Source organism: Rhinoraja longicauda, chromosome 6 (assembly GCF_053455715.1).
Source record: "Rhinoraja longicauda isolate Sanriku21f chromosome 6, sRhiLon1.1, whole genome shotgun sequence".
Lineage (NCBI taxonomy): Eukaryota > Metazoa > Chordata > Chondrichthyes > Rajiformes > Arhynchobatidae > Rhinoraja > Rhinoraja longicauda.
In genome coordinates, this window is record NC_135958.1 from 50,854,083 (window position 1) to 50,879,940 (window position 25,858).

The 25,858-nt window shown below is 39.4% G+C and overlaps 1 protein-coding gene across 1 annotated transcript in view; it reads left to right on the forward strand.

The window, feature by feature from the left end:
- The window catches only part of tbcd (tubulin folding cofactor D), a 238,705-nt gene that overhangs the window by 135,934 nt on the left and 76,913 nt on the right, over positions 1-25,858 (forward strand). The window contains exons 15-22 of the mRNA XM_078400951.1: positions 2,152-2,209; positions 6,457-6,486; positions 8,844-8,929; positions 11,516-11,596; positions 17,203-17,276; positions 20,691-20,808; positions 24,066-24,126; positions 25,588-25,610. Coding sequence (XP_078257077.1) covers positions 2,152-2,209; positions 6,457-6,486; positions 8,844-8,929; positions 11,516-11,596; positions 17,203-17,276; positions 20,691-20,808; positions 24,066-24,126; positions 25,588-25,610 — 531 coding nt within the window. The remainder of the gene's footprint in view (positions 1-2,151; positions 2,210-6,456; positions 6,487-8,843; positions 8,930-11,515; positions 11,597-17,202; positions 17,277-20,690; positions 20,809-24,065; positions 24,127-25,587; positions 25,611-25,858) is intronic.

Below are 25,858 nucleotides of genomic sequence, written 5' to 3' on the forward strand. Positions count from 1 at the left end.
GTGAGGCTTTTGGTTTGACATTTTATCCCCCAGCCATCTTAATGCTCTCAGACAGATACTGTTTTTCTTCATTGTAATGGCATTCCGCTGTTTTGTGCAGTGCACATGAAAGCCAGTATCATTAGCACCTCTGTGGGATACTACTGCATTGTGGATTTATTTTAAATTAAATTGTTTAAGAAGAATTGCAAAATACCACCACATCTGTGATTAATTTTCAAGATGTTCGTGAAAATTGTGTGGTTTTCAATGAGCGAAATAATAACAGAAAATAACTGATATTTAGAGGATTTTAGGTAAGGCACGATAATTGCTGCAGAATACCAACTGCTCCAAGCACAGTTTGTTTGTTTCCCAACGCTGTTTTTATAATTGATAGAATTCTTTAAAATTACATGAACATTAATTTACCTAGATCTTGCTTAGGGGAAGAAACAAAAGCTGCTATGCTCAGTAGAGACAGCAGCTGCAAGCTACTCATGGTCATAGAGTGGTACAGCGTGGAAACAGGACCTTCAGCCCAACTTACCCACACTGACCAACATGTTCCATCTACACTAGTCCTACCTGCCTGCATTTGGACCATATCCCTCTAAACCTATCCTATCCATATACCTGTCTTAAATGTTTCTTAAATGTTGCAATAGTTACAAATTAAACATTGCTTCAACTACCTCATCCGGCAGCTCATTCCACTGTTCCAGCTGCAAGCGTCTCCGCTGTCACGCTGTGAAAACGGAGAGGATGAGACGGAGTTTATTCCCACTGGCCATCAGGACTGTTAACTATTATAACTCCAGGGACTAAATTTTGTCTTTTCTGTATTAACTTTAATTTATATGCTTTAACTGTAATTCTTTTTTGTGCACAATCCGCAGGCATTGCCACTTTCATTTCACTGCACATCGTGTATGTGTATGTGACAAATAAACTTGACTTGACTTTGTGTAAAAAAGTTGCCCCTCAGGTTCCTATTAAATCTTTCCCCCTTCATCTTAAACCTATGTCTTCTGGTTCCCGATTCTCTGACTCTGGGCAAGAGACTCTGTGCGTTTACCCGATCTATTCCTCTCATGATTTTGTACACCTCGACAAGATCATCCCTCATCCTCCAGTGCTCCACGGAATAAAACCATAGTTTGCTCAACCTCTCCCTGTAGCTCATGCCCTCAAGTCTATATCTTAATGCAGAGGTGGTGCATATGTGTATGAGCTGCCAGAATAAGTGCCTGAGACAGATACAGTAAAATAATTTTAAAAGTCATTTGGACGGCTACATAGATCGGAAAAGTCCAGAGGATATGGGCCTTGTTTAGATGAGCATCTTAGTTGGTATGGATGAGTTGGGACAAAGGGCTTGTTTCGATGTGTATGATTCTATTTACCACAAGCACAGGATTATTCACAATCATATTAGAAATGTGTAAATATTTGCATTGGCTATGTCAGCATGGGAGAAGCAAATACAATACTGTGAAATAGACTGATTTAAGGGAGATTAAATAAAATTTATGCCAGCAGTTTGAGATTTAGGCTGTGTTCATATCATATATATACAGCCGTAAACAGGCCTTTTCGGCCCTCCAAGTCCGTGCCGCCCAGCAATCCCCGTACATTAACACTATCCTACACCCACTAGGGACAATTTTTACATTTACCCAGCCAATTAACCTACATACCTGTACGTCTTTGGAGTGTGGGAGGAAACCGAAGATCTCGGAGAAAACCCACGCAGGTCACGGGGAGAACGTACAAACTCCTTACAGTGCAGCACCCGTAGTCAGGATCGAACCTGAGTCTCCGGCGCTGCATTCGCTGTAAAGCAGCAACTCTACCGCTGCGCTACCGTGCCACCCTTGATGTGATTTTTTTTTAAAAGGGATTAAAAAATATTGGAATTGGCTTGAATTTTGTGATACTTGTGTATAAATACATCTGATTTATTGGAATTGTTACCAGATCTATTTGTTGTTTCAATTTAATTTTGCTTGTTTGGAAAGAATTACAGTTGATGGCGAATTTTATTTTTCAATCATTCAAAGTAGTTTCTCTGAGTGAAACGATCTGCAAATGATCTGCTGATCTGCAAATGCAGGCTGTGGTTTGAAAGACATCTAACTCAGTAATTTGGTTTTTACACTTTACTTCCAGTTCTTTGGTAATAACAGCAGTGTTTGATCGGAACATCAACTGCCGAAGAGCTGCCTCAGTAAGTATTCAGTTTAAATCATTTTGCAGTGGGTGAGATCAGTGATGAAACTTGCTATTAATGAAGAATGATTGTGATCTTCATCATGTTTTGTTTCATATTAAAAATGATATTTTAAGTGACCTCTGCCCACCCACCCCCCTCCTCCCCGATAGACTCTCCCCCTCAATCCCCCTGGTCCACTTCCTCTGCCCTTTCTTTGTCGCTTCTGACCATCAAGGCTGAGCAGGTGAGGAAGGAGCTAAGCAGACTCACGCCAGGCAAAGCCCCAGGTCCCGATGGTGTCAGCCCTAGGGCACTCAAGGCGTGTGCCAGCCAGTTGTGCGGAGTACCCCAGCATATCTGCAACCTGAGTCTGAGCCTGGAGAGGGTTCCTGTGATGGGGAAGACATCTGCCTGGTTCTTGCACCAAAGAAGATGCGTCCCAGCTTTTCCCATGACTACAGACCCGTGGCACTGACTTCACACATCATGAAGTCCCTGGAGAGGCTGGACTCCTGGTTAAATCCTACCTGGACCCCCTGCAGTTCGCTCACCAAACAAAGATGGAGGTTGAGGACGCCATCATCCACCTGCTCCATCGTTCCTATGCTCACCTGGATAAGCCGGGAAGCATTGTGAGAGTCATGTTCTTTGACTTCTCCAGTGCTTTCAACACCTGCATTGCTCGGGAGCAAACGGACAATGTTTGTGGATGCTCCATTGGTGTCCTGGATCACCAACTACCTGACTGGACGACCACAATATGTCAGGCTACAGAACGGTGTCTCGGACCATGGTAGTGAGCAACACAGGGGCCCCACAGGGGACGGTCCTCTCTCCCTTCCTGTTCACCATCTACACCTCGGACTTCAGATATAACTCTGACTCCTGCCACCTGCAGATGTTTTCAGGTGACTCTGCAACTGTGGCCTGCATCAGTGAGGGGAGGGAAGCTGAATACAGATGTGTGGTCAACAACTTTGTTGAGTGGTGTGGGCTGAATCACCTGCAGCTCAACACCGACAAGACTAAAGAGTTAATGGTGGACTTTAGGAGGAGAGGAGCACCCCTGTCCCCATCAATGTGCAGTTGATCAGGGAGTACAAATACCTTGGAGTGTACCTGGACAGTAAACTGGACTGGTCCAGGAACGCTGAGGCCCTGTACAAGAGGGGACAGATTCAGCTGTACTTTTTGAGAAGGTTCTGCTCCTTCAATGTCTTCAGTAAGATGCTGCAGATGTTCTACCAATTGTAGTAGCCAGTGCCATCTTCTTCGATGCTGTGCGCTGGGGCAGCAAAGCAAAGGCCGCGGATACCAATAGAATTAACAAATTCATCAGGAAGGCTAGCTCTGTCCTGGGGCGGAGTTGGATTCATGGGAGGTGTCATGGAGGGGAGGATGCTCCTCAAACTGTGGAGCATCCTGGACAATAGAGCTCACCCCCTCCGTGACACACTGGTCAACCCGAGGAGTACCTTCAGCAACAGAGTGGTTCCACCAAGATGCAGCACAGAATGCCACAGGAGATCTTTCTTCCCTCTGGCTGTCAAACTGTACAACTCGTCCCCCCCCCCCCCCCCCCCCCCCCAATCTTTGCACATCCCCAATCCTTTCCACTCGTCACTTTAATTTCATGTTTCTTGGATTTTGTGTTTTTATGTCTGGGTCTGATGTTATGGAATAGCCCCTTCAATTGTCCCCCTACTTTACAGAGATTGAAGAAGAAATTGGCTGGGGAAGAGAAATGCAGGGTTCTCAGAGAGGATCATTAAAGGATGGGTCAGATAATGAGTGTTTGAGGATTGGCAAAGATATGGGGAGGGTTGTTTTCAAGCAGGTGAGGTTGTAGGTCTGAAGGCATCAGGAGGAAGTTATTGGGAGAAATCAATATTGAATGAACGACTTCCACTGGGGGAAGATGCATGCCACAATAGATCTCATCCCTCCAGTTTCAATTTACTTAATTGTTCTCAAGGTCTCATATTTCATTGATGACCTAACACATGGCCATTTGATTTTGTGCGTGGGCTATTTGATCCAGGATCATTGGTTACATGTACAGAAGTGACAGCACCAATTTCAGGCCCTGATCTTAAACTCCAATTTGTCAATTAGTTTTTGAAGCCCAAACATAATTTGCAATGCAATTATGTCGTTGCTATCTGACATTGAATACGTTAATTTTACAAACAAGACTTTGAACTTCCTTTCAAAATTGAGACCATTTTCTCCTTAAAGAGAATACACTATCCCAAATCACAAGATGATTGCTTTATTGATTTAGCGCATTTAGGAACATTTGAATGTATTGAATTCGTAGAAAGCTGAATGGTAGTTGAACACTCAAGTTGATTTCTACTCAGAACTGCATTCAATCCAGAGGTTCTGAACTATCTGCTTAGAGCAAAAATGGCTTGTGTTTTTAGACATTCTAAAGTTGCCTAATAAAAACAAAAATAAAGAATTCAGTCTCAGATGGGAAACAATTAGTTTGCATCCACATTTTGATTTTTATATGAAATTAGATTTGATTTTCAAATTTATAGAAGTTCAACAGAATATGGGTTTTATTCTCTACTTTTAAACCATTTCTGGTTTCATATGACAGGCCAAATTAATCCTGTTGATCCACTATGCCTAGTTTCAACTCCACCTTATTGAAACTCTTTTCTAATCCATGTTTATTTCATCCAAGTGCAAAGGTTGCTATGGCAATTCTTGGAAAGCATGAATCAGCCAAATGTTGCAACTATTCAAATTTAAATGATTATTTAAGAGCCAATTTACGTCAGTCTGTGCGTAAATATAATTATGCAATGCGCTGTAAGCCTTAAAATTCACAACCTTTTACTGGCTGGATTGCACCTCTCAGTTTTTCTGCTCCCATCTCTGTAAGAACTCCTGCTTAGTATATGTAGGGCTTTGATTCTAAATACTGAAAATATGAGGGAAGGTGGTGGTTTTGGCCATTCCATCCATCTTTTGTGCACCTAATCTCACAATTGATTTTATCACAGGAATAGGCCAATTGGAAGAGTAAGAATCTTCACTTCCCAGTTTCATTCCATACCATCTTCGGTGATAGAGGATCTATCAGTTATATCCATGAATCCTGCTGGCTGTGACCAGTGGCTCTAATGAACTGGCTGTATTCATACGTGTGTAGACCTACTATAAATTTGGGTCTTGCTGAGCAACAAAGGCTGCCACACAGAGTACAAACATGAAGCCCTCTTTCAGTGCTTGGTTCTGGCACAGGTTGTGACCCCATCCATGTCAATGGAGGTTGTTGACCACAAGAATGGGGAAGCTAACTGATTATTTTTTTTAAATTCATTATAGTTTTTGTTTATTTCTGGACTGAATTGACTGTGGTTGGTGGTTCCAAAGTCAGCCACTTGCATTTATAGCTGTTCCTTCAATTAAATGCTGAGGTAATATCAGAGTCCCCATTCATTTAAATGGGCATGGCGATATGTGAGAAAGGCAAATTATTTATGATGATTCTCATTTCTTTGTGTTTAATGTATTTTCATTAATATTATAAAATGAAGTAATTCTTAATTTATTAAATTATTTAAATTTGCTTTAATATGTCTGAATATCAGAGATATTTAAAAACTCTATTTACAATTTCACCATTGACATAAACAGAGCTTTGTCCTGGTTATTCCCTGGTTTTGCCCCCTTGTTAAAGACTGCACTCTTACGTGGGGCCTTACCAGTACACTACCTGGGGTCTACTCACTGCTGAGGCATTGTTCATCTCTCTGATTGCCTTCATGGTTTGGAGAGTCAGTTCAATTGGTTTTCCATGTCTGTCCCAAATATTGGGGGCGATTAATCCAGGAATTGAGATTTTTTCATCATCACAGAAGAGTGTTTCCATGGGGTGGACAATGAAAATCTCTTGTAATCTCATCTGCCCAAGATGACACTATAAATCCTCCTTCTTTTAGTCTTCCATCAAATGAGGCAGTGCAGAAGAAGAAAGTCTAGGTTGCAATGTCTAACTTTGAAGTTTATTGTAAGTTCTATTCACAGTGACAGAATTTTGTCACTGGATTATCTCCATAGCTACAAATTGGTTGAGTTAACTAAGCAGATTGTTAAGCTTTATGGATCTTGGATTGTTATAATTAATGTGCATAATTCTGTTTATTAACTATGAAAGTGTAGAACTCTAGAAGTAACCAACATTTATTATGACCTTTTTAATACATTGTTGTAAACTTTTATTTCTAATACTATTTTTACTTCAGGCTGCTTTCCAGGAGAACGTTGGAAGACAGGTACTGTTATTTTGCACATTACTCAAAATATTATTGCCAATTGATCGAAGTTCCACGATATGTAATATATTTATGAAGAACTTGGATCCTATTGCACTCAAACGCTTGTCAAATTACATCCCAAACAATTTTGGAGCTCGAAGAGAGAAGTCAAAGAAAAAGACAAGCAGGTCACCAGTCTGAAGAAAGTGCAAGGTTTACAGTACACTAATACCTTATTCCCAAACCCTCATCCAGAGGCATGCTTTTCAATTGGTGCTGCAACAAAAGCCATAAAGCGATGTATATTCTTAATTCCGCTAGTTGTAGATTTCCCCCTTCACAGCACAGTGTTCAAAACTGAAAAATGTGCAATTTAACCTTGATTTAATTTCCAAAACTATTTTTGAATATCATTTGTTGGAACAGTATGCAACTGTTTTAGAGATAACCTCACACTTATCCACATTAAACTGCATCTGCCATGCATCACACAACCTGTCCAAGTCACCCTGCAACCTCATAGCATCTTCCTCACAGTTCACCCTACCACCCAGCTTTGTATCATCTGCAAATTTGCTAATGGTACTTTTAATCCTTTCATCCAAGTCATTAATGTATATTGTAAATAGCTGCGGTCCCAGCACCGAGCCTTGCGGTACCCCACTAGTTACTGCCTGCCATTCTGGAAATAACCCATTTATTCCCCACTCTTTGCTTTCTGTCTGTCAACCAATTTTCTATCCATGTCAGTACCCTACCTCCAATACCATGTGCTCTAATTTTGCCCACTAATCTCCTATGTGGGACCTTGTCGAAGGCTTTCTGAAAGTCGAGGTACACCACATCCATCGGCTCTCCCCTGTCAATTTTCCTAGTTACATCCTCAAAAAACTCAGCTAAAAGCTTCAGCTAATAGTTCCGCACAGTTCAACAGTAACATAAGGTTAGAACTCTTCTAATATTCTGCAGATATGCCAGATCTTGTCTCATGGAAACAAGATCTAAGTAAGTTGCATTAAAATAAGGAAGAACAGGGTTCAACCTATGACCCATTGGGTAAGAAATTTTGAGCACTAATCCAGATAATTCAATGCTTATATCTGCATTGCTGAAAAGTGCTGAAACCCAAGTATGGCCAATTACTTACATGACTCTGATAATGCACAATAATCGGGGCAGGTGAGGAGGGGGAGGAATGGCTTGAATTTGAATCTCAATTTTAAAGAAATCTCATTAATCTAAGTCACATAGTTTGCCTTTATTTAGTTCAGAGTCGGCCAGTGTCATCTGTGTTTACAGAAAAACTATAGACAGTTATCATTCCAACAGCTAAAACAAAATTAAAGTCATAATAAAAATGTTGTAAATTTTATTTGTCTCACAAAGCGTTGATGTCTTTATTTAAATTAATTTAACATTTCTTCTTTGATTAGGAGTATTGCTTTGCTGAAATGGATAAAACTAAGAGTTGGGCTTCTGATTTAGTGATAGAACTTCTCCAAAACACTTTATTAATAAATATTTAGAAACATATACATTATGTAGTTTTCTTAGCTGCATAGCCTACTGCATTAGCTGCATACCCTAAATCAGAAATAAGTTTAAGCTTATTTTACTTCGTATAGAGTAAAGCCTGAAGAAATAACACAAGAACGGCATACTGTGAATGTTGTAATTCTGAAGTGTAAGCGGAAAATGCTGGAATTACACTGCAGGTCATGCGGCATCTATAGAGGGAGAAATAGAAATAACATCACAAGCTGATGAACATTAACTAGAATTGTGAAAGGTTGGAGACAAGTGGGATTTGAAATGCAAACACCTATGGGAAGGGAGAAGAGAACAAAAGACAAGGTCTATGATAAGGTGGAAGCCAGAATGACAAATAGGGATGACAGCGCAGGGCAAAAAAATGCAGGAACAAAATATATGTCTGGAAGAAGGTACACTATGACTTTTTAGGCATGTTGTCCCATCATGAGCTGCTTTTGCTGTTATTGTGTGTAATGCAGTATTTCAAAGGTATTTTTTTTATTGTCACGTGTACCAATTAAGGTACAGTGAAACTCGATGTACCATACAGTCATACTAAAAAAAGCAACAAGACACACAACTACATAAAAGTTAACATAAACATCCACACAGCGGATTCCCCACATTCCTCACTGTGATGGAAGGCAATAAAGTCTAATCTTCTTTCCTCCTTATGTTGAGCCTGTGCTCATCATACTTCAATCTCCATGCTTCTTCCAACTTGCACGAAGTACAGTTTGCAGGAAAAGTAAGATCATTCTTTTCTACAAATCGCTGCAATCTTTCGGTGAAACATATATTTCATAGAGTTGGTTAATGATTATTGTTAATATATCTTTCAGGGCACATTTCCACATGGAATTGATATCCTCACTGCGGCTGATTATTTTGCAGTTGGAAATCGGATGAAATGTTTTCTGAGCATTAGGTAATATTTCAAGGCGTATGCACTTCCTCTCATCTTCCGTTACCAAATACATTGCCTAGAATCAGATTCAAGGAGGCTTGCATGCTCTCATGCTCATCCAAGAGTCACACTCATACTTTACAGTTCCCAATGTCCTGAAGGCATTTATGGTGCGGTTGCCATGAAACAGACGGATTTGTGTCTGGGGACTAAGCCTAAGGAAGCAGAACCTGAGGCCTCGCCCCTGTATACTCTGATTACTACTTTTAAAAAAAAGAATTGCTGAAAACACATAAATTAGAAAAATGTATTAACCTTTACCTGAATAAAGGTCAGAGGATCCCTGACTTTGAATACAAAGTTGGCTTAAGTTTTTAATAAAGATTAGCGATCCTCTACGAATGAATCGTGCCATGTCGCAAGGTTGACATGAAGCTGAGGAGCTCAGTGTGGCTTTAAGTTTACCATCAGGCAATCTGGCCAAAGATCAGAGAGCAACTTAAAACTCCCCTCACAGACACAAAAAGCTGCAGTAACTCATCGGGTCAGCCAGCATCTCTGGGGAAAGGAATAGGCAATGTTTCGGGTCGAGACCCTTCTGCAGACTGAGAGTCAAGGGAAAGGGAAACAAGAGATATAGACAGTGATGTAGAGATATAGAACAAATGAATGGAAGATATGCAAAAAAGTAACGATAATAAAAGAAACAGGCCATTGTTAGCTGCGGCCTAGGTGAGATCAAGTACAATGAGACTCAACAAGATGACTTTGAAGCTGGTATAACTTTGGTGGGAGAGGGATGATGAGAGAGGAGATGCAAGGGTTACTTGAAGTTTGAATATTGATTTCTCTAACTTCAAGTATCCTTGCTGTCTGACCTGTAAAGTTACTTCAGCTTTTTGTGTCTCTTCGGTTTAAACCAGCATCTGCAGTTCCTTCCTACACTTAAAATTCCCCTTCTTGCAGTGAGAAACTCCCAATTGTAAAGAGTCAATAACATAGTTACATACTTAATACATCGTAGAAGGAGACCATTTAGCCCATCACATCCATACTGGCTCTGAGCAGAATAATTTCACCTGTCCAATTTCTTCTCATATTGTTTCCCTGTGCTCCTGTGTCTTATTTTCCCCTTGTCAACCGCCCACCTTTCCACATGTCTTTGGAATGTGGAAGAAAACGACATTTTCAGAGTAAATCCACACGGTCATGGGAGAATGTGAAAACTTCACACTGACATGCCCACGTACCCGAGGTCAGAATTGAGCCAGGATCCCTGGAGCAGAGGTAGCAGCACTAACTATTGTGAACTAAGTCAGAAAAAAACAGAAGCAAAGTGAAAAATATATTTCTGCAATGAGTTGGTTAAGATTTGAAATGCATTATCTAATAAGGTTAAGGTGTAATCTTCATACATTGGATAAATCCTTGAAGGAGGCAAATTGTAATGTTCAATAGAGTTGGCTTTAAAAAGTAATTAATTGCTCTTCAACAGGTCTGGCACCAAATTAATGGTCCTCTCTTGTGTGGTATTCAGTGATGTAATGTTTTACTTTGATTCTATGTTTACTTTGATTGTATATATATAAATTGACTTCCAATAACTCCCATAAATAATCTTTTATAAGTTAGTTAATTTAACTGGCAGATATTTTTTCTACTTGGTCTTATCTGTACATCGAGCAACAAATACATCAGCATTTCATATTTTTGCAGAGGAAGTTGGATTTCAGATAGTATTTTCCAATGCTTAAGCCACAGTACATGTCTTGCGAGCCCTCGCTGTACGGCATTTCAAAATATCTAGAATTGGTTAGTGTTATATGGTGAAAAAGACTTTATAAAATAGAAGATGACCGCAGGAACAGTGGTGCATCGGTAGAGCTGCTACCTCACAGCGCCAGAAACCCCAATTCAATCCTGACTATGGGTGCTGCCTGTAAGTTCTCCCTGTGACCGTGTGGGATGTCTCTGGGTTCTCCAATTTTATCCCATATTCCATAGATGTGCAGGTTTGTAGATTGATTGGCTTCTGTAAATTGTAGGATGTGAAAGTGGGATAACATAGAACCTGCGTGCGGGTGATCACATGATCAGTGTGGACTCAGAGGGCCCGTTTCCACTCTATCTCTAAATAAAAACATAAAGACAAGATGCTGGAGTAACTCAACGGGTCACGCAGCATCTCTAGAGAACATGGATAGGTGACATTTTGAGTCGGGTCCCTTCATAAGATATCTTTTACCTTTCTGAGATAGCTTATTTGTTAAATACCCAGTGCTTCCCAAATCCAAAATGTTTAATTTCTCGATAATCCCCAATCAGCATAAATAGAATTTTCTATGGGATCACCTAATGTTGCTTCTTGATTAGTAATATTAAACTGCTTGTCCATCTTTGATTTGCAAATGCCAGATTGATGCTAAATGTAACTTAGTTCTTTTGCCTGAAATATTTACCTGGACTATCTGTCCTATCTTTTTATACATTCTTCATAATGTGCTCTCATTTTGTTGTGTAGTCCTGACTCTTCTGATTATAACAAAATTCAATTCTACTTGTGCAGAGTAGTGAATTGTGTCCTTTTGATTTATTTCCGATTTGCAGTTTATACATTGTCGGATTTCCTGAGTATACTCAACCTTTGATTGATCATCTGATACTTAAGAAATTCAACCACTGGGATTGGTAAGAGATTGCAATGTATTATATATATAGATTGAATGATTTATAGGTTGTAACATTATGAGAAAGTAGATTGGATACTATTGGCGGTCATTTGTGCTTCTATGTTGGATACGTACGTTTATAAACCACCCAAATACCACTAAACTGCTTCACGTACATCCAATTTACACCTTTGTTTTTTTCTGAATATACAATGGACATTTATCTCTGTTTCTAGTAAAGTAAAGGTATTGCTATTTTTTAAATAATGAATAATGATTTTGTGATGAAGTTAGATCGAATGTAAAACAATTAGTATAATGGCCTAAGTTTGTTCCTCAGCTTGCAGAAGTTGTAAGATAATTCTCAAGGTATACCTGAAAGCTGAAATTTTCTAAGGCTCTGATCCCATTCAAATAAGCTCACTAGCTGGAAGTACATAAATTCAATTCAAGAGTTAGTAACATTCATTTTGTGTGTGATCTGATAATTGTCCAACCCAAAAACATGCTGCGATTCACATAGCCTGAGGAGCAAATCAAACTCTCAAAAGTAAGAAAGTGTCACTTTGTTTCTTTTGTAGGATTTTATGAGCTAGGTGTGGGTGGGCAATTTTGCAAAGTAGATGGTCAGATTTGCTTTTGCCATTGTTGAAGGGAAATTTGGCAAGGAAATTGGTGGGAATTATTATCAAGGGAATTCTTCATTATCATAGCAAATAGGATAATATTTTAAAATGTTATTAACAACTTTATTTGCTTATATGCTGGTACATCGTTTCAGGGAATTGGAAATAAATGATTCAGACTAGTAATATAATTTGTTTTTTTTCCCCAGTTGGTTTCTAACAGTGCATTATGTTTGCATATTTCTAACTTGTGCATTTATGTGTTCACAAATCCATCTTTTGTTCTGTGCTTGCCTTTGCTGCATTCCAACTGTGCCTTTTGGACGTTTGTTTTATTTTTCTTGAGGTTCCCTGACCTTATGCATGGGTGTATTTTCTTTCTCTCCTCCAAACCCCTCTCCCCAGACTGAGCCCCTATACTTGCATTTGCTGATCATCACCGCGTTTTCTTCAAATACTTCTTTCCATTTCTCACCCTCAACAATTAGAAACACCTCACCTTATTCTGTTCAATTCAGAAAGTCTGCATTTTACTATTTTTAATGTTTGTATTTTTTCATATCCTAATGAGAATGTTATATTCTCCATATTCTGATTTAATCTCGAACTCAGTGTTGCACGCTACTGTAAAAGAGATCTTATGGTTTTATATAGGGAAATGATTTCTTGGCCATGTTCTATACTTTATAATAATACCTTTAATGTTCAGTATCTATCTAGTTCCAAGTCCCACTGCTCTCATGTACATCAAGCTTGCCACTAAACAGACTCTTTCAAAATTGCATGAGACTGATAATGACCATTTTCTCTATTTTACTACATATCTCTCTTGATCAACACTGTGCTGTTTCCTTTTCTTCTTTTAATGCTCTTTATTAACCCTACTGAACTTAAAGGGAAAAAAAACACACGTATGAACAATTGGGCACGTATAAATAGAAAAAAATAGTAATGGCTGGAAAATCTCAGCAGGTAATGCCACAGAGAAAGAGAAGGTAAAGCCTTGAAGAGAAACAAGCAAGTAAACCTTTCAGGCCAATGGCCAGCTGAACTGAAAACCTATATATAAAAAAACAAATAAGCTTTGTTGCGCAAAATGGGTGAGGTGGATTGAAAAGTGACAGGTAACTAGAAGCCCCAGGTTGCCCTTGCATTGTGTACAGGGTTGATTGCCAACTCCAGGAAGGATATGGAGGTTTTGGAGAAGTTGTAGAAAAAGTTTACAAGAATGCTGCCTGGATGGAGAGTATTAGTTATAAGCAGAGGTTGGACAAAGTTGGATTGTTTTCTCTGGAACATCAGAAACTGAGGGGAGATCAGATAGAAGTAAATACAATTATGAGAGATTTAGAAAGGGTAGATAGTAAGCCTTTTTCCCAGGGTGAAAATGTCAAATACAAGCAAGCTTAGCTTTAAGGCGTAAGGCAAGTTTTGTTTACACAGACTGGTATGTGCCTGGAATGTATTCCACGGTGGATAGTGGAAGCAGGTATAAGGCAGGGAATGGAGGGATATGAATCATGTATAGACAGGTGGAATTAGTTTAATTTGGCATCATGGTTGGCATTGTCATTGTGAACTAAAAGGCTTGTTCCTATGCTCTATTATTTTACATTTTTTGCAGACTAAACATATGTGATTTGTGTAGAAGAGACATGAGACTGCAGGTTTTGGAATTTTGAGTAAAAAACAAATTGCTGAAGGAATTCAATGGGCAAGGCAGCATCTATGGAGGGAATCGACAAATAACATTACAGGCAAGAACCCTTCTTCATTGCTGGAGATAATTGGCTGAAAGATTGAGGGGAAGGAATGGGCAAGAGGTGGGTAGTGATAGGTGGATCCAGTAGGGAAGGATTAATTGGCAGATGAGTTGGGGTGGAGGTGATGAAAAAGAATGGAAATAGTCACAATGCTGGAGTTGATAAGTGGAGAAACAAAGGTCTGCTCTCAGGATGAGTTTTCCTCTATGGGACATTTGAGATTGATATTGGTTTATTATTGTCAAATGTATAGAGCTACAATTAAAAGCTTTTGTTTATGTGCTATCCAGTCAAATCAAATCATACAATCATGTCGTGCAGAGGTACTGCTGGTAGTGCAAAGAGAAAAATACAGGAGTTGTAAATGCTGAGATTTTCTCTTTCCTCAGGAAATGTGCTTTCGCTTCCCACCACAGTTGTGATGGAGCCCTCGTCAGTGTCTCCTCCTTTCTCTGCAGTTCTGCTCTCACATACACGCCCCCCCCCCCCCCCCACCTCCAGTTAGAACAGTAATAGAGTTTTCCCAGTCCTTACCTCTCACCCCACCAATACTTCTGCTCGCTTCAATGCAATCCCACTACTAGTTATGTCTTCCCTTCCTCTTTCTTCTTTTCCATGGGGACCACTCTCTCTATGATTACCTAGTTTGTTCATCCCTCCCCATCCACCACCCCCTCTCTCCATCCACCCCACCCTCTCCCCAGATATTTTCTCCTGCAACTGCAGGAAGAGCAACACCTGTCTCTTCTCATCAATCAGTTCCATTCAGCGAGCTAAATAACTCTTCTAGGGCAGACCGAGCACCTCTTCCATTGTTGATTGCATTTAGTGCTTTCAATATGGCCTCCTCTACATCTGCAAGACCAAGTGTAAACTAGGTGACTGATTAACTGAACACGTGCTCAGTCCACCAGTCCAGTGCCAGCTGGAGCTCCTGATTACAAGCCAATTTAATTCCCTTTACTATAAAAAGGCATGAACATTGAATTCACCAATATCCCTTTGGTATAAAACAGCATCTACAGTTGCTTGTTTTTACCAATATCCCTCCATCTCTCTCCTTCTCGTCTACTCATGTCCTCTCACGCTCACTTCTGTTTCCACCACCACCTTTTGCTTGTCACCTACCACTCTTTCCTCCAGGGCACGAGTCCCTATCGCCCCCTCCCCCCCGCCACCCTCCGCCCCATTCCCATCCGCCCACCCACCTACCACCCTCCCTCTGGTTCTAAATTTCCCTTCTCACCTTCTTTTCTTATCAGATTCCACCATCGGCACCGTTTATTTTCTCCACTTACCACCATTCTCTCCTGTCTTGCTCATCTGACAATCCGCCCCTTCTTGCAGGGATCCACCTATCACTTTCCAGCTCTTGCCCCACTTGCTTGTTCTTGCCGTATCCCTTCCCCTCACCTCATTCTCCTGACTGACTCCTCTCTACTCCAGTCTTGAGGGAGGCTCCTGACCCAAAATGTTGTGCCTCCCCGCAGATGCTGCCTGATCTATGAGCTCCTCCAGCAGTTTGTTTGTCGATCCGTGTACAGATTACCTGATCTGCAATTGGTGTCCCCTGTCTTTTAATATTTCATTCTAAAGCCAGACGTTGGCCTCTTATTTTGTTTCATTGTGAACGAACAACTTTACCTTAATCTGGTCTGGTTTGGCTCAGCCACAAAACACGACATCCGGAGGCTGCAACGGATCGTTCGCACAGCTGAGAAGGTTGTTGGCTACAACCTTCCCCCCATTGATGATCTGTACACTGCAAGGGCCAGGAAGCGAGCGGGCAAGATCATCTCTGACCACTCTCATCCTGGCCACAAATCTTTGAAACACTTCCCTCTGGAAGGCGACTCCGGACTGTCAAAGCAGCCACAGCCAGACATAAAAACAGCTTTTTTCCACGAGTAGTAGTTCTACTCAATAACCAAAGTCTGTAGTCTCTTTTTTGCTCTGGTTTATTTTCACCCACATGTTTAGACCGTAATGTTGTATCCTTATTGTTTTGATGGGTTTATGCTTTACTCTTAATTGTTAACTGTATGTTTGTGTTGTCATTTGTGAGCGGAGCACCAAGGCACATTCCTTGTCTATGCACATACTTGGCCAATAAACTTATTCATTCATATTGAATTCAAAGGTTTCATGTATCCTATTTTTTTCTAACTTTAGATATTCCTTTATTTCAGTTTCACTTTGTTTATTTTTTGTCTTTAACTGGTGATATTTAAAGTGAAGATTACTTTGATGACTCTGCATCCTATAACAAATGTACTCTCTATTCACTCCACCTCTTCTCCCTTTCTGAGCAAGTGTCACTGACCTGAAATGTTGACTGTTTCTCCAAAGATGCTGTCTGAATTTTTAAAGCTTTTTCTGTAATTGCTCCTGAATTTTTTTGTTCCACTGACGAAACTGAGCTCAATTAAATCACTTATTTGTGGATTAACATTCACATCCAATGAATATCATTGCTTTCCATTTCTCCATTTTAACCTTGTTAAAATCACCATGTTGTGATCCTCGATAGACAGCTGGTGACTACAGAAAATAGCCTTTTACGTTACTAACTCAAAAGGGATAATAAATGCAGGATCCACTTTTTTCAAAACAAAGAACCTTTAATTAATTAAAAATCTGCAACTCAATATTATACTTTTGCTTCTGAGCAAAGCACGTCCTTTCACATACTTTTAGATACTCATGCGGATCCTTGTTCAATTCCTTATATTTCACTTAAAGGCAATAAATAACATTTATTTTCTTTGCATCCCAGTGAAATTACATGAGACGTGAAGCATGGATCTCAAGTTATGTGCATTTAATATTGGGATATATCCAATTAGAAATATAAGAGATTTATAAAAAGATTATAGACACAAAATGCTGGAGTAACTCAGCGAGACAGGCAGTATCTCTGGAGAGAAGGAATGGGTGACGTTTTGGGTCGAGATCCTTCTTACCTACTCTAACCTCTCCCCTCTGACCGTACAGCCCTTTGCTCACTCTGCAGCAACTCCGACATTATAATCAGACGGGTCATGACCCGAAACATCACCCATTCCTTCTCTCCAGAGATGCTGCCTGTCCCGCTGTGTTACTCCAGCATTTTGGTGTCTATCTTCGATTTAAACCAGCATCTGCAGTTCCTTCCTACATATAAAAAGACTATCCTGTCTTGCATTAAAAATAGTATTTTTTCGATAAAATAATGGATTGTTTTTATGTTTTCACAGCTCTATTCGAGAGCTCACAGCAAAGACCCTACATAATCTTACTCCAAGCTCTCCGGAATACATGGCAAACATTGGTAATGTATGGTTCACTTTAAATACTCTAGCTTTTAACATAAAACGAAAAGAGAAGGCATATAACATTGCAATGATTAGTGGGAAGCTAGAGGATTGCGACACTTTTAAAAAACAACAAAAGATAACTAAAAAGCCAATACGGGGAGAAGTATGAAATATGAAAGTAAGCTGGCTAATAATATAGAAGCGGATAGCTAAAGTTACTTCAGATATATAAAGAGTAAGAAAGAGTCAAGAGTGGATGTTGGGCAGTTAGAAAATGATGCTGGGGAAGTGGTTATGGGGAATAAAGAAATTGCAGATGAATTGAATAAGTTTTGTGTATCAGTCTTCTCAGTGGAAGACACCAGCAACATGCCTGAAATGCGAGAAAGTCAGGGGGTGGAAGTTAGTGTAGTGGCTATTACTAAGCGGAGCTGGATAGAGCTCTTAAGGATAGCGGAGTGAGGGGATATGGGGAGAAGGCAGGAACGGGGTACTGATTGAGAGTGATCAGCCATGATTGCATTGAATGGCGGTGCTGGCTCGAAGGGCTGAATGGCCTACTCCTGCACCTATTGTCTATTGTCTATTGTCTATTGTCCTTGGGAAGCTGAAGGGTCTGAAGGGAGATAAGACACCTACCTTATGGACTGCACCCCAGGGCTCTGAAAGAGGTGGCTTTAGAGATTGTGGAGGCATTAGTAGTCATCTTTTGAGTATCACTAGAGTCAGGAGTGGTTCCAGACGAATGGAAAATTGTAAATATTACTCCGCTGTTCAAGAAGGGAGTGAAGCAGAAGAGTGGAAACTATAGGCCGGTTAGCCTGACTTCAATGGTTGGTAAGATTTAGAGTCCATTATAAAGGATGAAGGTTCCGAGTACTTCAAAGTACACGATAAAATAGGCCGAGGTCAGCATGATTTTGTGAAAGGGAGATCTTACCTGACGAACCTGTTGGAATTCTTTGAGGAAGTAAATAGTGTAGAATCATGCATTTTCATAGTAGGAATAAAGGCGTAGACTTTTCTAAATGGGGAGCGAATTCAGAAATTGGAGGTGCAAAGGGACTTAGGAGTACTGGTAAAGGATTCCCAAAAAGTTAATTTGGAAGTCGAAACGGCAGTAAAGAAGGCAAATGCAATGCTGGCATTTATTTAGAGAGGGCTGGAATATAAAAGTTTGGAAGGATGACAGGGGACCTCTGAAACTTAACGAATAGTGAAAAGCCTAGGTAGAGTGGATGTGGGGAGAATGTTTCAACTAGTGGGAATGTTTAGGACCAGAGGCCATAGCCTCAGAATAAAATGATGCACTTTTAGAAAGAAGGGGGAATTTTTTCAGTCAGAGGGTGGTGAATCTGTGGAATTATTTGCCACAGAAAGCCATGGAGGACGAGTCAATGGATATTTTTAAGGCGGAGAGTGACAGATTCTTGAATAGTATAGGTGTCAGGGGTTATGGAGAGAAGGCAGGAAAATGGGGTTGACACGGAAAGATAGATCAGCCATGATTGAATGGCAGAATAGACTTGATGGGCAGAATGGCCTAATTCTGCTCCTACATCATATGAACTTATGAATAATGCATGGGATTTACCAGCTGATTATTTGCTGATCGACACGTGTCCTGATATTATAGTTTATTATAATTCAGTTAGCTAGAAATTAAAATAAAAAAGCGTAATTCTGAATATGGTCAAATAGGAAACACTATATGATCTATTTCTCACCCTGATTATTGAAAAACTCCATTGTTTTTTACTCTGTACAGTTTCATGTTTTTTAACCGTCAAACCCATCCTTTCACTGTAACTGCTTTCCATTGAGTTTCTAGTTCTAACAAGATGCATCCATCATCTTAAAAATAGGTGTCTCAGAAACTAACTCCAATTTCTCTTGTCTCTATGCTCATTACATCTTTTTCATTGGAAATCTTTTCATTATTCCTTTGTTTCTATGATGCATGATCACATAGCAAATTAGTCTCACAGTGCCTTTATATTACAACATTCTAAAACCACTGTTATTATTGCATCCCTTTAAACATTTGGTTAATCCATGATGATTGAATATATCTGAATTATATCATTTTTTTACTTCTGGGGGTTTACAAAGGTTTTTGTTAAGATGTGGTATGCACATATTGTTGCCTTGTTGAATTTTTGCCTTGTTGATAATTGAAATGTGGCCTTCCTTAAGAACTGACAACATGGAGGCAGCTATGTCATTGAGAAGACAATTCATAATTATTTTTCTACTTATTTTTGCTATCTGGCCACGACTGGCATTGCCAGCATTTATCGCCCATCCCTGATTGCCCATCCTTGAAAATGCTGACATTCTGGTGAAGGTGTATTTATCATTTTAAGTTTCCCATGTTGTAACCATGAGTTTATATCTTTATCTAGTTTTGTGCCTTTTTACCCTCAAGGTTTCTCCAAGCTCATGTTGTCCCCCCAAACAGTTTGTTTATCCTCCAACCTATCCCCATAAAACCACTCACACCTAACTTAGTTACTTGGCGTACATGTTAGTTAATAATTCCTTTCCTCTGTTCCAGGGATTCCTTTTCTCTGTTCCACTTCCCCTGTAGTCCATTTTCATCTTTCTGGGGAATTCCAGATTTCCAAACCGGTTTCTGCCCCTTGCACAGTATAAAAAATGGCTCTTGTCAAGCACATCCTTACATCCTATTTCACTGTTACAAACATCAAATATCCCTTCCGTATTCTTCTGTAGTCTTTGACAGAATTCACCACATTTATCCTCTGGCTGTCATCCATCTGGGTGGGAGCACACTTACACGGTTTCATTTTTATCTATTTCGACAGAGTGAGAGAACAGTTCCTGTGATGACTTCCATTGACTCCATTTATACCTCACACTGCCTCGGCAAGGCCAGCAGCATAATCAAGGACGAGTAGCACCCTGGCCACTCCCTCTTCTCCCCTCTCCCATCAGGCAAAAGGTATAGAAGTGTGAAAATGTACACCACCAGATTCAGGGACAGTTTCTTCCCAGCTGTTATCAGGCAACTGAATCATCCTACCACAACCAGAGAGCAGTGCTGAACTACTATCTACCTCTGATAATCCTCAGACTATCCTTGATTGGACCAGCGATCTTCCAATTCTGGTCTCGATTGAATTAGTCATTTTAATTACTGGTTCATCAGTGTCCCCAAAAACTGTTTTCAACCAAATATGGTCATCTGCCCTAAATAGCCTCATGCTAAAGAAAGGTGAATTTAAAAGCATGTTCTAAATTGTATTGCATTTAAGAATTACTATATTTTTGGTTTACATGGAATTTGTAGTTAAAATTGTGCCATTTGCTTGAAGAACAATCGTTTATGGCACATTGACTGAATAGTAGCTGGTGTGTTTAGCATTAATATGTTTTCATTTGTGTTAAATCTGTTTTTTTTGTAGCTTTGTCACAGTTATTAACTATAGCAACAGGCATTGATTTGAACACTCGACATGGTGCAGTATTAGCTTGTGCAGAGATTGTTTATGCACTCTACAAAATAGCTGTTGAGAACAACAGGTCAGTGATTATTTACATGTTCCCATTAAAATAAAACCATCAAGATATACTTTAGTCTCACTGAAAGAAAATAATATTAAAATTATTGATGATGGAAATCAGTAAAACCTGCAGTCGAGGAAATGCTGAAAAATTATTTTTATTTACGACTGTTAAATAGACATAGTTAATATGTCTATTTAATCGGCAGGTCGTATTTCCTCAAAGCTTCTCAGATCTTGTAATTATTAGTAACTTGTACTCTGCTACTTCAGTAATAAGCAGACTAATATCTACCAGTTAATGTTTATTTGTGTAATCTAACAGATGTGTTTGCTCACCTCAAATAAATGAATGGTCTCTCACACATATCAAGATCTTCAGTTGTACGTAGTTGCACACATATTACTCCTCTTGCTTTGTAGAATTTCACCCCTAAATTCTCATCATATGATTTTTCCAACTGGAATCAAAACAATATTTTTAAGATTCTGTTAAGTTTGATTGTAAAGCTTGTTTCCTCAGTAGCAAAAAGTAAGTGACAGTCTGATGATTTATTAGAGGGAATTCAATGCTGAAACTTTGGATGTGGCTTGAGTATTATTTTTACCCCAGAAAAGAATTGTTTGTTCCTTGGTATCTTTTAGTTGTGTGTGAATTAGGAAATTTTGGAAATTTTACCACAAAGAATGTTTCAACAAATTGCTTGGGATGCACCTGTCCAACATGTTCTTGAAGCCTGTAATGAAAGGAGATGAAAGTGGATCACAAAAAAGGGAATGAAGAAGAAAGTGGTGGTAATGGAGGCTCGTGGATTTAGACCATAAATATTGTTCTCTGCAGCGTAAGAAAATAACTGCAGATGCTGGTACAAATCGAAGGTATTTATTTCACAAAATGCTGCAGTAACTCAGCAGGTCAGGCAGTATAACAGTATAACAACAGTATAACAACACTTTATTGTCACTCGGCACAAACACCAAGCGAAATTTCAGCAGTCACAAGACACAACAAAAAAAAAAAGAACACAGGACACCCGACCCCAACACAAACATCCATCACAGTGACTCCAAACACCCCCTCACTGTGATGGAGGCAACAAAACTTCCCCTCTCTTCCCCCCTCTATCTCAGGAGAGAAGGAATGGGTGACATTTTGGGTCTCGACCCTTCTTCAGACTGATTCTGAAATATTGAGAAATATTGTTCTCTGCAGCTGTCAGTTCCAACGGCTGTGCTGCCTGCCTAGTGCCAGAACGAAGAATCCCTCCTTGCAGTTTAAGGAGAAGTTTGGGGTGGGAGAGGAAAGATACAGTTGCCACGATTGATGTAGAAAGTAATGACATAGGTATGACTAGGAAGGAGGTTCTGCTGAACAAGTATCAGTACCTGGTCTCCAAAGTAAATAACAGAGCACAAAGATGATAACACCTTGTGCTATGTCTAAATTGGTACATGGAAGCTAGGATCAGAGAAATTAATGTGCAGTACAAGGGACTGCAGTGAGAGAAATTGGTTTCAATTCACTAGTATTAGAGGAATAAATTGGTAACTGTGCTCCAGCAAATTGAATAATTTGTGCTGCAAAAAGCTTTTAACTCATAAAATCAAGAAATAGAACCAGTTATGCAGATGAAAAAGGCAGAAAACATGGTAGGCACCTAAACAATATTGGAAATGTGGGGCATAATGTAAATTAGTAATTTAGAAGTGCATGTACAAAGATGATACAATAATCATGGGGTGCATTGATTCATGTAGACTGAGCAAAGCAAGCCAGCAATAATTAAACTGCCAGCTCACAGCTCGTGCTTTCACAATTTACTTTCTTCAGATTTAATTCTGAACTACATTCTTCAGATGCCATGTAAATATATTAAATCAGTGTTCCATAAAGACCCAAAATTACCAGATAAACCAATGAACCTTTTTTAATTACACAAGATTAGATCTAAAATAATTTGTTCCCTCTTGAGTTCCTCAATTTATAGATCTGGAAGAGCATCTTTGTAAATTAATTCAAACTCCCCTATTGTTGCTAATTTAGTTTGGCCAATCGATGTATAGATTGAAACCTCCTTTGATTATTGTATTAACTTTGTTACATCCATCTATAATTCCTCATTTATACCATGTCCTACCTGAATGCTGTGTGAGAGCCTACACTAATGCTTTCTGTACATTGCTGCTTCTCTATTCCATCCAAAATTCATTTTCAGAGTCCAGATCCATTATGTTATTCTTTATTATTCGGACAACCGTGTTCTCTTTTCCATTTTCTCTACTTTTATATAGGTTAAGTATGCTGGAATATTTTAATTCTTGTGCTAGGTCAGATTGTATCCACTTCTCTGTCATAGCTAATAGATTATCCTACATTTTAGTCATTAATGCAACTATCTTGTTATGAATGTTACATGTGTTGAGATAAAGAGCCTTGCTCTGTCCGTTTGTCTCTGCTCTGGCACTAATTCTAGCTATACTCTAATGCATTTATAGGCACTGTACCTTCTGGACAATACCTGGTTATCTCTTCCCGTTTCTCTACCCTGCACTATTTGTCCTTCTCCCCTACAGAGTTTGATGTTTGAGGAGGAGAGAACAAGGGAGGTCTCGGTGTGGGGAAAGCGCCCTGAGGGGAGGAGGGGGGGAGGTGGGGGGGAAGAACAAAGGATGACCTGGCACGGGATACTTTTTACCTTTGTCAGCGCCCTTTATGTGGTGACTCTGTATACATTGGGTATGCAAAATAAAGACCTCACTGTGACTTGTCACATGTGACAATAAAGTATTCATTCATTAATGTTCTTCTGCTAAGCAACTGTTTCATCAAATAATTTCTATTAGTAGAAAATGCCATATAATAATAAATGGTATATGCAGTACTTAATAAATTCATCTGACATTTTATGCATATACGAACATTAACTATTCCAATACTTTCCCAGCAGGTAATTGAAGGCAGGTAGCAAGTGTATTGTACCTGGTTGTTGCAGGCTGTTTTATTATACCGTAGATATATAAATGTAATGGTCAGTCGTATCTCAAAATTTGTGTTTCTGCATTTTTAAATTCAGCTTGTTGCTGTTTGGATAAATCGGTTAAAAGTAAGATGTGGTGTCTGAAAGAGAACCTTATTTTGGTCAGGACTGTCAAACATATTGCCCTCAAACTACAAATAGGAATAAAAAGAAAATATTAAAATTCTTCTTGGTTTTAATGTTCTACTTATCGTTTGATTTTAACTCATCAATGTGATGTAATAATTGTCTTCGACAGGCCAGTGACAGATTATTTCAATGAGAATACACTGGAAAGTTTGAAGAATATTCATCGAAAGGTATGACTGGCACAGTACAATTTTGCAACATATTTGATTGTAGTTTTTTAACATTCATCTCAAAATGAGTTAGCTCCATAGAACTTAACAAAACAAAATGCAGCTTTTTCAGCATTTGTATGGATAGGGCCTGTTGGGACCTGCCACATGATGCCATTTGTTACTGGAACGCCTCACCACCCAGATTGGAACTGAATTATTTTAAAAGCTGCTCGTAATGGTGGGATAGCGGTGGAGCTACTGCCTAACAGCGCCAGAGACCCGGGTTCGATCCCGACTATGGTTGCTGGCTGTACGGAGTTGGTACATTCTCCCCGTGACTTGCGTGGGATTTGTCCGAGTTCTTCGGTTTCCTTCCACACACCAAAGATGTACAGCTTTGTAGGTTAATGGCTTAGTATAAATGTAAAATCGTTCCTGTGTGTATGTTGGGTCGTGTTAATGTACGGGGATCGCTAGTCGATGTCAACTCGGTGGGCCAATGGGCCTGTTTCTGACCTGTATCTTCAAACTAAACTAAACTAAGTATGGACTTTACAATAGAAATGCAGCAAATTTGGGCAGATTGCTGCTCCCTTTAAATTACTGACCATCAGTTGATATTATGATCTGCAGCAATAATGATTGATGAATAGCCCCGTTTCTAAAAATTGATTTCACTATCTGTCATTGAAGATAATGGTTGTACAGAGTTCAATTAAGATGACACACAGATTTCAATTCAGATGATACACAGATCATCTTTGTGTTTACTTTATCCATCATTTGTGTTTGAGTGTCATAGACTTCTATAACCATGAAATAGGCCTTTCAGCTCAACTTGTCCATACTAATCAAGTTGCCTATCTGAACTAGGCAACAGGTACATTTGGTCCATATCTCTTTTAAACCATTTATATCCATGCACCTGTCCAAATGTCTTTTAATCATTGTAATTCTACCTGTCTTTACCAATGGCCACATTCCTCCAATCTGAAAAATAACCCTCCACCATCTCCCTCTGGCTCCTCGCACCCAGCCAACTTTATATGTAATTGGCTAGCTCAACCTCGACCTCACCTTCTGGATCAGCCTACTATCTGGGACCATGTCAAAGTGCTCTTTCAAATGTATGATTTTAAGTACAGAGGCTGTTGTGTGGAGAGAAAAGCTGCATTTACATTGGAATTCATCACTAAGCTGATCTTTCAAATATTCTCTCTAACTTCTGCTTCACCATGTGACTAGTAAAGTACCATTCAGAAGGTACATTCCATTGTGTTCATTACCTTCAACAAAAAAATAGGCAAGCCCTTTCAATTACATCCAGCAATCCTTTTTATTTGATTGTTTTACAAGATAGAATTGGTATGTCAAACAATTTACCATTTCCATGCTGACCGATCAATTTGCCTTTTGATGTATGTATAGAAATTGCACATACATTTTCTATGTACTTTTAATGCCTGTTATTTCTTTCAGCTTTATAATTGCCAGTTATACAGGTAAGAGTTTATTTTAAACCTTTTAACAATCACCTTAATATTTAAGATAGAGATTTAACTCCACTAACTTCCATCCCCCGATTTTCTTGAATTTAAGGCACGTTGCTGGTGTCTTCCACTGTGAAGATTGATGCAAAAAAGTTATTCAATTCCTCTGCCATTTCATTATTCCCCATTATAACTTCTTCAGCAATCTAGATCATCAGTGGTCATGGGTGAGGTGCTGGGAGACGGAAGAGTGGCTAATG